Genomic DNA, 14,865 nt, shown 5'->3' with positions numbered 1-14,865 from the left:
GTTGATATTAACCTCTTATCTAATTTCAGTCTTCAATGCACAGTGTAGCTTTATCACAATCTAACAATGATTTCCACGAAAACAGTGATGGGTCTTCTAGATTTTGCATTGAGGTGTCAACGTGTGCAAACTGTTGAAGGCTTAAGCTTCACTGTGACTTTGAGATGAAGAACAGAAATGTGTTGTTCCTAAAGTAATACACAATAGACCTCCTTTCCATTAAATTTGTAATCATTTTTTAGTAGTCTTACAGTTTGAATTCTGATGTCTCATTGGTCACACAGATCATTCCTTTAACACCTAATTGGTGCATCAGCTATTACTCTTGCAACTAAGTTAGGGGTTAACTCAATACTGTACTTAAAATAAGATCAACCAATAATTTGTTAACATTTTGTAAGGAATAGCTCATATTAATAACCATAAAAATTTTAACATCTCCTTGCTGTGGTATTTCATAACTCTTCTTATAGCCCTTTACCAAATTTTTTTTTGGCCTTTTTTGTCATTTAAACAAATAGTATAAATGTCAGTCCTGTTTGATAGCAATTTGGGAGGATGAAACACTATCTGTAAAAGATCTTTAAAAATACGGGGGCTGTAATGTTAAGGCCTCTACCCAAAATTCTGTTTTTTTGGCTCCTATGGCTCTCCATACTTTCAGAGGTCAACTGTATGACATTAATTTCAAATTTGATGCATGTTCCCTCAACCTAAGGCTATTTATTGTCATGTTTCTCAGGTTTAAAGTTCATTTTGGGCTCAAATACGAACTTCGAAAATTGAAATCGTAAGAAACTGGGTATTTTGGAGGGGTTGGCTTCCCTTCGGTGTCTGAAACTAACAGTTCAGAGGCCTAAAACTTCCAAAAAAAGTGTAAACCCGCAGGCATATAACTACTGATCGTGTTTATTATTGAAATATGCTTAGAGAGCAACTGCTTCCGGTTGCAGGTCCAGTTGAAGTCAAAAATCAGGAAAAATCAGGTAATTCCAGATTTTTCGTGCAAATGACCTTCTTTAGACTGCTGTACCCAGATCAGTTTCATTCTGACTTAAGCCCTGTTGTGGTTAATGTGTTCACTGGGATACATCTATCAGCAATGAGCATCCCTGTCTTCCCTGTCAAGAAATAGGACGAACAAGAATGTGTCCATAGTACACAGATGCCCCACTCGCACTATCATTTTCTATGTTCAGTGGACCATGAAATTGGGGTCAAAACTCTTAATTTGGCATTAAAATTAGAAAGATCATATCAAAGGGAACATGTGTACTAAGTTTCAAGTTGATTAGACTTCAACTTCATCAAAAACTTTAACCTGAAGCGGGACAGATGGACGGACGGATGCACAGACCGAAAAACCTAATGCCCCTCTACTAACATAGGTGGGGCATAAAAATCGTCAAAATTAACGCTTTTTGCACCTGATGACCAACTTTGGGGTAGCTTTTTAGATCCTTCAGAATTCAGCTATATATAAATTGTCTTTATACAAATGTATTTGAACTGAAAATGCTATCTATGTGATTTCTCTTTAAATTATACTATTGTTGGATAGTTGTCTCATTGGCAATCATACCAAATCTCAATTTCATACTTATTACTGAACATTTCTTATAGCTAAATTGTCTGCCTTTGATGGGTTTATTTTTATAAACTATCAGACTGAAACTGTAATCTCTATAAAAAATAAGAAGATGTGGTATATTGCCAAGGCAACAACTATCTACCAGAAACCAAATGACATAGATATAAGGAACTATAGGTCACTGTCTGGCCTTCAACAATGAGCAAAACCAATACCCTATATATATAGTAATATCAAAATAAGAAGATGTGGTATAAATGCCTACGAGACAACTATCCACCAGACACCAAATGGCGAAGTGCATCTGATACTGCTTCAAACTTGTTAAGTTTCTTTTCACATGTTCCATGTAAACTCATTTAAAATATACAGTGTTCTTAGGCAGTGCTTTACAGTTTACCATAACAAATTAATCATATAATGCATATATAACATATTCATTTATTAGATTCTTCATCTATGTACTCAATTGAAGGTTCTTTAAAATCAAAAACAGTTTCATCAAAATATTCCTCCTCAATTGGATCTTTAACATCTTCGGGATAAAATGTTGGCATGGGTGGTTGATCCTGTATCTCTCTCCGTCTGTTTGGCAGACATGTATCCATTATCCTGACATAACAATGATTCCCACCTGGTGTGGTACCAGTCACATATAACACATTGTACTTAGTATTTATTCTCAAAATCTGAAACAATAATGAAGAAAGTATTTGTTTATAAAAGTCAACAGATATCTTCCTTTATATTTACCGTAGTTGATAAAATAAGAAATATTTAAGAAACTAAGGTTCCAACTATTTGGGTAAAGTTGTCCATAGAATAATTTGGCTATTTTTAAGGTCCTTTTTGGTTATATAACTTCTAATGTTTCTACAGATTTTTACATCCCTGGTTTTCAAATGTTTAGATTTGAGCATTCCTGAAGAAAGCTAAATCCAGAAAAGCGCTTATGATGCAAAAAAATTATAAAGTGTTATTTTCATTTATATGTCATTAAGGGACATATCACAACGTAATGCAATAGTCATGCAATTGAATACAGGTATCATACAATTATTTTCCTTGCCTTAGAGAGATATGTTAGATCTTCAAATTTCCATTATATACACTTCAGAAAATTTGGTTAATAGAACTTTATTACCCTCAAGCCTTTAGCAAAATTCCAGTCTGCTCCCATGTGACCAGGCATTTTCTTTCCTTTCCATATACCTGCCATGTCCTGTAAACAAAGTATAAATTAGAAGACAATTTGACTGAATTGAAATATGTGGCTAAAAGTATGTTTATGTGTGGGATACCAATAAATGAAGATGTCAATTGAAATGTCTTGGCTGATGAGATGGTGCATATACTATACAATAATCTGGAAAACACTAAAATATCTACATGAAAAACTAGATGCCGGTTGTACTGACTAAACAAATTTTATAAAAAGGCTACCATTTAATTACATTTAAAAAGATTTTACTAGAATAAATTATCTTTATTTCTGATATGCTTAAATAACATTAAACAAACTCTTATCATCTACTAGTAGCTAAATTAGTGAAGTTTGACATCATAGCAATAACTTCAAGAACACTTGCTTTTTAACATTTTAATACTTCTCAAGATTTTTCTCTATGCACTGAGTTGATAGTGGTGTCTATGGTGGTTTAATGACAAAACAATTTTACAACTCCCACCATTAATGTATCTACTAAATATCTTAGAAATTTGAATATCATTGCAAATATATATATGTTATATACTCACCCCTCCACCACCGGTACCTCCCATTCTTCTGTGCCATTTAGTCCCACCATGAGATGCTGGACCACCTTTCATCCCATGTCTCTTTACAACTCCTTGGAAACCATAGTCAATACTGCAAAATGAACAAAACGAACCTTGAATAAACAGACAAAACAAATGACAGAATCAAAATATGTCAATGTATGTGATAGTAACACATCAATGAAAATTTGAAAGGGTAATGTATGCGATAACAACACACAATTATTAAAGAACCTTAGTGAGCACACTCACATACCCCACGCCCCCACATTGTCACTGGGTAAACAAAATCTCACCAGATTCCTAAGTTCAAAGACTCATAACTCCAACAAAAGTCAACTGATAAAAATTTCTTGTAGATATGCACATTTACATATTATGTCCTTATAATCTACAAAGTTTCATGAAATTCTGTTGTGTAGTTTCAGAGGAGTTGCGATGACAAACTGTTGCAGTAGTATATTGAGGCCAATAAGTTCAAAGGGGCATAACTCCTAGAAAAACAATTAAATCATAATTTCCTGTTGATATGCACGTCTACATAGTATGTCCTTATTATCTAAAAAGTTTCATGAAATTCTGTTGTGTGGTTTCAGAGGAGTTGTGATGACAAGAACAGGACTGACGGACTGTAGTATATTGAGGCCAATAAGTTCAAAGGGGCATATCTCCTAGAAAAATAATTGAATCATAATTTCCTGTCGAAATGCACATCTAAATAGTATGTCCTTATTATCTTCAAAGTTTCATGAAATTCTGTTGTGTGGTTTCAGAGGAGTTGCGATGACAAGAACAGGACTGACGGACTAGTATATTGAGGCCAATAAGTTCAAAGGGGCATAACTCCTAGAAAAAAATTGAATCATAATTTCCTGTCGATATGCACATCTACATAGTATATCCTTATTATCTACAAATTTCATGAAATTCTGTTGTGTAGTTTCAGAGGAGTTGCGATGACAAACTGTTGCAGTAGTATATTGAGGCCAATTAGTGCAAAGGGGCATAATTCTTAGAAAAAAAAATTGAATTATAATTTCCTGTCGATATGCACATCTGCATAGTATGTCCTTATATTCTACAAAGTTTCATGAAATTCTGTTGTGTGGTTTCAGAGGAGTTGCGATGACAAGAACAGGACTGACGGACAGACGGACGGACGGATGGGTCAAAACATTATACCTGATGCAAAAATTGCGTGGGGTATTAACATTCTTAAGGGCAATGTTTTGAATGATGATTTAGTGTAAATACCATACAATAAACTGTCAAATATTACCTTACATTGCACATATATAAAGTTATTGACATCTAGCAAAGAATTACACTCAAATTTGTGTTGTGGGTTGATTTAAACTTGCAGTTAGGTGTGAGCTTTAGCTCCATACTGAAGTCCTCCATATGAATTTGAGACAAACTGCAACAATAGCTTTGTTTATTTACTCTAGGTATTGTCAAGTGTGTGAATAAATATAACATATTACTTCTTTTTCCATTTTTGACAAATTAAAAACAGCTACATGAATTTATGGATTTCTGTAGTTCCTTAGTATTTATATATATCTTCATACCCCAAAAAAACTTAGATTTAGTATTTGTAGTTTGTGGAAATATTATTAATTTGTCATTGATTAAACAATAACTTCTGAATAGGGCTAAAACTTTCAATTTCTAAAAGCATAATTATTGAAGAACACAGGGGAAGAAAAGTCATGAAAGTGTGGCTTATTACAATATGAATAAAGGTCCTTGAAATTCTATGTTTTCATAACTTGAAAAAAGGGAACTTAATATTTTATCTTAGAATACATACGTTTTTGCCTGAGCATCTATATAATCTCCAACCCTAAAGTGCATTGCTGTTAATGGCAAACCTAAAATTAAATTAGAAATATTTACTAAGCAATCACTAGGGTCTGAATTGGGGGTCCTTCATTTCTTTATTCTTTAATTATTTAGACCTTTTCCTCTTTTCTTTATTTATTTTGCCCATCATTCTCTATTCTCAATACTTTAGCACCACATTATTCTTTATTCTTTTTTTTTTTGTCTATTTTTCTCTTTTCTGTATTTTTTGCCCTTTATTCTGCACTTTGAGTCCATTATTCTCTATTCTGTAAACCCCATCCAGACCCTCTTTCATGAAAAACTGAATTGTTAGTACTCGACAATGAGCATGAACGACTCATTAATTTCTGGGATCTGACTTATAACAGGAAAAGTATTAATGACGTATAGTAGATGTTTTTTTTACTGGGACAATTTTATTGCTCAACCATAAAGAAAGGCAAACTATTTCTGTACCTTACCAAAAATTATATCAATATCTGCAGGAATAACGAAAAAAGTCCAGACAACGTTTTAATTTCAGTAGGATAGAATGATGGAATAACAGAAATGGTTAACCTCTTTTGAAAGGTCCCCTTATATTTTGTCTCTGAGTGACTAATTAATAGAGGCCAACTTTATTATTCTCTACAGCCTCATATTCGACACTGATATATACCTGTTACTTTCAATAGAGCCTCATATTCAACACTGATATATACCTGTTACTTTCTTTACAGCCCCATATTTAACATTTATATATACCTGGTTGTATAGCAGCATTAGGAGATACAAGGAATCTTGTCAACTTTCTCTTTGGTGGAACACCAGCTTCAGTAAACAAATTGTTATACTCTTTACTAAACTACAAAAGAAGAAGTAGTCATGGTAACAGTCAGCTGTGTAGTATACTATGAACAAATCTTTTTTTCTCCACTATAATTTTAACATATTTTGCAGAAAAAATGTGTCATACACATATACCTGATGCATCCTCACAATAAGTTATATCGTATTGGTCTCTTAGCATAAGAGAATGAAATTTAATGTAAATAATGAAGTTTAAAAGCTTCATCATGTGACCTTCATCTTATGACATCAAATGGAAAGTCTCTCCAAGATGCAAACAGAATTATATTGCAGTATGCTTATGAGTTTCTGTGAATAGGCTGTGGATGCCAACACTTGACCAGGGACACTGATGTGAATGCAGAATATTCCTATTATTCCCCTAAACTCCATTAAGAAAAGCTTAAAACAACTGTGACATCTACCTTCATAACACACATGACTTAAAAAAAATAGTTATAAAGAAATTTTTGACAGCTAATGACTAAAATTAATTGAACAAATTCCATATACTTATACATGTATTATGATTACTGGTTTATGGAAACAAGTTTGAGTTATTTCCCTTTGAACAGAAACTAATAAAGCAAAAAATAGTTCTCTAAAATTAGATATGATCTAACAACTAAAAAATTAAATAGTTCTCTAAAATTGGATATGATGTAACACAATGTATATCTATTTTCAAGTTATAATCAAATGTAATTAATAGTTCCAAGTATTTTTTCTTTCATTTGTCACAAACTAAAATAGATCTGCAACTTATCTATCATTTACACAATGTTATGTAACGAAATATATCCTTTATTAAAAATAGATTATTATCTAATCAAAAGAGTTCACTTCATCCAAAATAAATTATATATAATATAGCATTCAGAAAATTAGTATATACAGAATAACAAACACACCTACCACAAAATTCTTCATAAAATTTACCAAAGAAAAGAAAAAAAATCCAAAATGTCATTTATCATTAATACAATGTCTTTTAAAAAATGAGTTATTTCCCTTTGAACAGAAATCTAGTAATTAATAAGTATTTCATCAAAAATTTAATTCTTGGGAAAGGGCTATAACTCAACAAGAAAAGCTAAAATCGTGAAAATTGAACTTGACCTTCATTTAGTCATAGGAAACAATATATCTAAATTTGAAAAAATTTTGTCAAAGGGTTTTCATGTTAATGAACGGACACTGTTTGGCAGCCGCCCGCCATACATCCCCAAATCAATAACCGATTTTTACTTTCGAAAATCTGGTTAATAAAAACTCTGAATCTTACCAGATGAGGTTCACAGCTTAGGGCACCAACAACCACACTACCATACTTCCTCCGCCACCATGGCTTCCATCCAGCTGATTGGGCAAATTTTTCTGGTGGACTGTATCTTATAACATGGTTGTCAATGATCTATATAAAATAGAAAACTTCAAGAAGTACAGTAAGGTTGAACTGTTTTTAACATTTAGCATCCTAGTGTGTATAACAGTAAATGAATTGTTTATCTTGTAAAATCTAAGAGAATTTATTTTCCTTTTGATGTCACAATCACTTTCCCAATCCTCCTAAAATTTTTCACTTTCAACAAAGTCAGTTAGAAACTAGTACATGTACCTGTAATCTAAATGAATGAAGACTTAGGTGATTTTAGGAGTAAATTTGTACCTGACTAGGGACACAATTTTATGAAGTCTTAAGTTTATTTCAGAAGTGTTGTATCTTACTGTTTGAACATTGTAGAAAATAAAATAATCCAGTACATTAATTAAAATTAAGTAGGTATATAGGTAGACATTAAATTTACAGAGGCAGCTGTAGTGGAAAATTGAAGCAAGAGTGAAAAGGAAATAGTTATTGGTTCTTAAACAAGTCCATATTGAAGTTGTTATATATTTTCTATCATTGTGATAATTTCCATCTTTCCTTTGATTAAATTAAGGCAAAACAATGTCTATGGAACTGAAATACAATAGAACTTCAAAACCTGAGGTCAGTCACTGAAGATCAGAGAACTTCAGGTTACTAGTTTCCATTTTATATAAAATAATTCATAAAATATACAAACCTGAAGTAGTGTTGTTTCTATTTTTGTACCATCTTTTCTCCATTGAGGTATAACTCCTATCTTTAAAGCTAATACTCCAGTTCTTCTTGTTCTGAATAAGATATGTTTAAAACTATTAACAAAAAAAACCTCCTGGAATTCTGCTTCTGAAAAAAGCCCAGACTTTTTTAATGTTTAAACAGATGGATTGCTAAGTCTTAAAAGTCGATTCTTAAACCAAATAGACTTGTTCTGAAAAAGACAGATCTTTAAATGGTGACCTCATGACTGTTTGTTCATAAAAAGATGAATAAAAGATAAGTGCTGTTTAAATATATTAAGTTAGCCACCACTGATGATCTATCTTTGTGATCAAGTAAAATCTCAGTGTGGATACTGTCTGTATGAAAATACTGAGTGTTTTCTTTGGTACATATAAAAATAAGAAGATGTGGTATGATTGCAAATGAGACAACTCTCCACAAGAGATCAAATGACTAAGAAATTAACAACTATATGTCACTGTACGGTCTTTAAAAATGAGCAAAATCCATGTTCCATTTACTTATATCCCCCATTTCCTATGGTTCATACTAAGATCAGTCATCCAAGATTCATAAAAAAAAAAGAAAAAAAAGTTATATTTGCCTATTATTATGACCAAAACACCTTTCCAAAATTCATACATGTATTTTTGAAAAGTCATCAGAATTTTACAAATTCAATATCTTTGTTGCAATTTGTTTCTTCATTGTATAACTCTGGGTGAAATCCTAAACCAGTCAATATGGCTAGCCTGTATTTCTGCACTATTTAAGGTTTCACAAGGTAAACATTAACAAATAAGTGTAGAAATATTTTAAAATTTGTTAATTCATTTTAAAATAATAAAACTTTTCCAGGATTTTTTTTTTTCTAAACAAATCATTTCAAAGATTTTCTTTATCATTGTTATAAGTTTCAGATGTATTACAGTCATACTAACGAAAATGCATACGAGTGAACATTTTCTGGAATTGATGAGACTAAACATGCTTAAATCCAAAGTATTCAAAGTATTTCCAAATATAAAATATTTCCTAAAATACCTTAATCTTAAATTCTATTCCATCTTTCTGATTTTCAGCTTAAAACGTGTTCAATGGATTTGCTTTGTTTTTATATTGTTCTACAATTACACACAATTATTTCCCAACTTACCTTAAATCCCATTCCCCTCTTTCTAATGGTTCTTCTTTCAAAGGACTTGGTTTGTTTTTATACTGCTCTACTGTTAAATCTTTAATAAATTGTTTATTTTCCTGGGTTAACCCCTCATCAAAGGACTTCCCTCTACGTCTTACAAACCATTCAGGATGCCTACTGCTTCTCTTTCTGTAACGCACTGGTTGATAACAAGTTAAAACCCTGTGTTGAAATAAATCAATACTATATTATACAGCAGAATGGTTGATATCAAATTCATACTCACAGAGTTGTTAAATAAAATTTTATGGAACATTTCAAATTTTTATCATTCAAATAATCTGTACCAACAGTTTTTAAAAACCCTGTATGCAGTTATACCATAGATAATATCAAACAAGTAATTGTTTAAAATATATATTGTAATTCAATGTAAAAACAGAGTATTTAACAACAGAAACAGATGTAGATGTAGATAAGGGGGCACAAGATGTGATTTAGAATTCATTATTAATATAACCTAAACCATTCCTCAAATTTTGGCTGCATACCACTCTGAGTGTTATTAATACACATATTGTTTCTATCTTTATTAGTGTGAGAGGAGTTCTGGGAAAATCATATTTTTAATTTTACAATCTACTGGGGTCATTCATACAAAAATGTGTACACAATCTGTTGAACTCCCATTTATACAATGTATGCTATGATTTAATTATACACTTCCCTTCCCGAGAATATTATGATTTTCAGTTTCCTTAAAATCACAGGACTATGAAAAACTAAAGATTTCTAGCCATGTGACTTTAAAGTTTTCAAAATAAACATATTTCTTTCAAACAAGTTGATGGTAAAAAGACAAACACCATCTTATGAAATTAAAATTTAAATCTGGTCTTGACAAGCTTTATGATGCACCCCTTAACAACATCTGAACTTTATTTCTGAAATTATCATTTTTATAGTTACACAACTATATTTTTCCACTAGGTGTACAAAACACTTCAAATTGTCATGTTTAGTTAGAGCTATTTTCCTAATGCTTGTAATTAAGATGTTTGTTTGGCTTGCTTGCTTTGTTTGTATAAAAGTTTGCTCAAGAATTGTAATTAAGATTGACATCTGCAATCGATAGATAGGCGGGGCTTCAGTTTGTATACATTATACTTAAATGTAATTGAATGTTAAGTATAGTGCAGATTATAATGTATAGTACAAGCTGAAGCCTTGTCTATCTATTGATTGCAGATGTCAATCTTAATTACAAGGCTTGAGCAAACATTTATTAAAACAAATCAAGCAAGCCAACCAAACCTTTAAACTACAAGCATTAGGAAAATAGCTCTAATTAGGAATATAAGGGACCTTTAATGTCATAATAAAGTTTTTTTTTAAAGAATATAATTTTCATAAACAGCTATATTTAATTTTGACCCTTACACATATTGGATCAAATAATGCTTAAGATTTACAAAAGTTAAGAATGAAAGAAACTCTGTTAAAATAAACTGTTAAAACACAGATATGTCTTACCTGTAAGTAATTTTGATTGTAAAATGTAAATGTTGAAATCAAAATAGCAATACTTTAACAAGTAAAATATTTTACAAATGATTTTAATTCAATGAAGCATGACTGGAGATACAGGGCCAAATAATTTCAGTGGAAATAAGATATGCCTATGCTATTACAACTACATACGAAATATCATTGACTTAACAAAAGTTTTTCCCCTTAAACTGACCTAGTCACAAAGGAGTAAGTTCGGTAAGGGCCATATTTGGCCCCAATTATTAAGTTCAATGTTTCAACATAAAAAATCTTTTAAGTTTACGAAAACACATGTGAGAGAGTTAAATAGAACTCTTTTTGTCAAAGTTTTAATTTAAAGCGTTGATTTTTACATCTGAAAAAGGTCAAAAATATAGATTTCTGCAAAATTTAATGAAATCTGCCAGTTTTTTTACCAAATTTAGGCTTAGGAAACATTGAGCACAGTAATCCACAAACTAAATATTCAAGCCAGAGATTTAAGGTAGCACTACAGTCAGAATTTTCTGACTCCAACCAACATTTTTGTTGACCAACAGTCTTTAAAGATTAATTTCTCCAAACTACTCAATGGATTTTTAAAATCTTTAACTCATTTTAAAGCTGAAATATAACTCTTTCTTAATCTATAGATAAATTTAATTTTGGTATGATTAATCTCAAAATATAGCTCATTAATTGCCAAAAAAGTGGTCTTCCAACTTGGATGAAAATGGCACATTCAGGTCAAATGGTAGTAAAAAATTTTCATCCCTTTAATCAACCATTCACAATCTACAATAAGATATATAATATTTTTACTGCTGGATGCCAAACCTCAAATCACCTTTCATCTTTGGAGACCTACAAATTCATTTAGAAACAAATTATCCAAAAACTGGGACACAGTATTGTAGAAAATACTCCTCTCAATCACATATATCAAAGTCAAGCCAAAGCGTTACCCATAAAGTTTCTATGTTCATTTTTTCCTTACAATTCTCATGAAAAATTGTTCTGAGAAATGACCTTAAAACTGAATTTCCTCTTAAGAACCCCTATAAATGCCACATAAATACAAAAATTCCACTGGTAACACCCCAGGAGTGTTCTGACACCATTACTTTATCAATAGAACCACACACATGGTCTTTGATGCTCTAATGCTGTAAAATTTGCATTTTGTGTGCACTGTATAACACTAACTTGGCATTTGGCGGGAGTTTGACGTCACAGATTTGACCAACATCTGTGATGTAGTAATTAAATAAAGACAAAGCTCTGCCTCTGTCCAGACAGTCTAAGATAAGAGAATAACAGGATTGGCAAGCTGCATCATAATTAATATTTAACATCATTATTCTCACTATAAAGAATAATTTTCATTTGAATTTTAAAAAGAAATATAATATGACCATGATGACTGAAATTAGCTAAAATATTAAAATTGTGCATTAAAAGACATGTCCATAAAAAGACCAAGACCATCCCCTTCTTGAAAATAGACTGTCCAACATGATTTATGAGTTTCATGGAATTAAAAAAAATCACTTAACTTAAAATTAGTTAAAATGCCTAAAATTATTTTTAAATGTAGAAGACCAAAGACGAGAAATTTATACAGGCAGTCAGAGGCTTTCAAAGATACTTTCACCCTCTTTTCCATATTTTTTTTTTCATTTTGGTAGATTTTTTCCCTTTAAATTTTTTCCTATTCATATCTTTTTCTTTTTCTCTGTTCTAAACTTCCAGGTTTTATAAATTAGTTTTGTTGCAATGCAATGAGATATTTATCTTGTGGTCAGGGATTAACAGCTGGACACTGGTATCAACAGATGATTGACATATTAGCCCCTCCCAAATGCCTATATATTTAGATTAATTACATGTGCTTTAATTTACATAAGTTCATTATCAATTTACTCCCTGTTGTGATATGTTAATGACTGGGATTTTTACAAACTGTGCAGAAAAATACTTACTTCAAAATTATGTGATAAAAAAAATATCTTCAAAAAATCATTGTTAGACTGTAGTGCTACCTTAAACTGTCATAACAAACATTATGTTAAAAGATTTTTTTTTTGTCGACGAATGCGCTCTATGTTCATGATGTTATCTGTTAAAAGATGAATGGAAATTTACCCTTTTTCGTTGAATTTTCATGGAAAATTAAAATGAGTGCTATCTGTGACGTCATAAACAGAATGCCAGTACCTAAATTTTCAACAAAAGGACATATTTCCTATCTAGTCACTGTGTTAGCTATGATTCATTGTGATATTGGTCAATAAACCTGAATTTGAAATTTTAGCTAAAAATAGGGGCCATTTTAGGGCCTTATCAAACCTACCCCTTTAACATGTAAGCTATGAAAGTTTCAAAGTCAATATACCAGGACTGAAGGGGCAGTGTCAAATAATCTCCATGGAAATGAGATGTGACAATGCTTACACAACTAGTATGCATACCAATTATCATTGACATAACATGTTCAAAGTAGTTCCCCTCGAACTGACCTGATTACATATTTTAACCAGGAATCTATGCAAAAGTTTCAAAGTATACAGACCATGACTTAGGGGACAGGGCCAAATATTTTCCATGGAAATGAGATGTGCCAATACTAATACAACTGCATCAGTGTGGGAGTTTAGAAATAAATAAATTTTTTATTCATGCATTTGACTTTTATTTATGTAGGTCATGCCATGCCTTGAAACTTTTCAAATGCATAAGTCAATGTAAGTTTGTCTGTTTTTAGTCTATTTAGAGTAGATTTTGTAGTGAGACCATGGCAATTTTTGCTTTTAGTAGGTTAAATACCGTTATGTGACAATAGTTGAGATTTTAAGTTGTCAAATATTAGCTTTAGAAAGTACATCACACCTAGAAATTGTGAAAGCATCACGAAAGAGTATATTCTGCAGACAATTTGATGCACAGACAAGTGGTGATCTTGAAGCCATAATGTTCCATGAGTGATCACTAAAGTGTTCATTTTCTGTATTATATTTATTTTCGAATGTTATTATAAATATTTTTAGCGTACGCAATTTTTCGGATAAAATCAGACATTGCATTTACATAGAACCGCCATATAGTGCAATGGAGGTTTTGTAAACAGTCTCCTATATTTCATGTGCCCCCTTTTTCTTTCTCTGTTTTTTTTTAGGAAGTTGATCTTTAAGATTTTTTTTTCTTTAATATTTCAACTGATTTCCCTTATGTTGGGTGTTCTTGTTCTTATCAAGGATTTGTATACTATATACAAATCCTTGCTTTTATACCTTCAATCTTAAAATAGCTGTAGTTAATATACAGAAAATAAGACTTAGTAGTGAGGCAGTATTTGTTTGAAAGATTTAAATACCTTTTTTGCTAAATTATCAAAAATGAATTTAAATTTGAAATTTATTCGCAAATTAAAACAAAGTATCACTCAAGAGTCGGTCAATACAAATTCTTAAGATAAGTTTTCGTATATTTCTTCATTTTGAAACGTAAGCATGGTTAGGAATGATGTGTTACAACTTGAAATAATAATTATATTGCACGCATGCATGTACTCAGGGACATATATATGTCTCTGGTGTACTATAATTGAAAATGTCATGTATAGTTATGTATTTTGTAATGCAATGTATTATAATTAAAACTCGTGCTGCAGAGGCTGTCTTTTATATTTTGAGTAAATCATGTCACTGATAAAAATAATACTGGATGATCGTTTAGCAGCAGAGCAGTTATCTCATTGCGACCGAAACAAACAGCGTCTTAATGTAGCAAAAATTAAAGAGGAAATGATACGTCTGCAGAACCGCGCAAAGCCAACTACTCAAGATTAATATCGTGTATAATCTGAAATCGAGTACACCTTTCCGTGATTATTGAGCACTACAGTACATCATTTATTAGTAATATAGTAACGTTTTGTTAGAGAATCATTTAGAAGTTTCCAGGTTAGGGTTAACCGTGAATTGATTTTATATAAACAATATAATTCAACAGTAAGGTCTATTTTAAGAAATGGGAGGATATGGTTAACCTAGTTGA

At 31.3% G+C, this 14,865-nt stretch overlaps 1 protein-coding gene across 1 annotated transcript; it reads right to left on the bottom strand.

The window, feature by feature from the left end:
* Nucleotides 1-2,018: 2,018 nt before the first annotated feature.
* Nucleotides 2,019-13,797, bottom strand: LOC127701569 (39S ribosomal protein L3, mitochondrial-like). The gene is made up of 9 exons (XM_052205521.1): nt 13,699-13,797; nt 9,295-9,501; nt 8,116-8,206; nt 7,332-7,460; nt 5,963-6,062; nt 5,184-5,244; nt 3,350-3,461; nt 2,736-2,813; nt 2,019-2,280 (listed from the first exon to the last, which is right to left on the bottom strand). Exons 1-9 carry the CDS (start codon nt 13,776-13,778, stop codon nt 2,029-2,031), a joined length of 1,110 nt encoding a protein of 369 aa, XP_052061481.1. The 5' UTR covers nt 13,779-13,797; the 3' UTR covers nt 2,019-2,028.
* Nucleotides 13,798-14,865: the final 1,068 nt, after the last annotated feature.

Source organism: Mytilus californianus, unplaced genomic scaffold (genome assembly GCF_021869535.1).
Source record: "Mytilus californianus isolate M0D057914Y unplaced genomic scaffold, xbMytCali1.0.p SCAF_5, whole genome shotgun sequence".
In the NCBI taxonomy this organism is placed as follows: Eukaryota; Metazoa; Mollusca; class Bivalvia; order Mytilida; family Mytilidae; genus Mytilus; species Mytilus californianus.
Note: the sequence above shows the minus strand (reverse complement) of the source record. Positions and strands in the feature narration are given on the sequence as shown.

Excerpts from the sequence above, each read along its gene's own strand:
- LOC127701569 (XM_052205521.1), bottom strand. The coding sequence starts at position 13,778 with ATGGCTTCAAGATCACCACTTGTCTGTGCATCAAATTGTCTGCAGAAT. Across the intron at positions 2,814-3,349 it reads GAGGTACCGGTGGTGGAGGG|GACATGGCAGGTATATGGAA; the intron begins GTGAGTATATAA and ends CTTTGTTTACAG. Across the intron at positions 2,281-2,735 it reads ATTTTGCTAAAGGCTTGAGG|ATTTTGAGAATAAATACTAA; the intron begins GTAATAAAGTTC and ends TTATTGTTTCAG.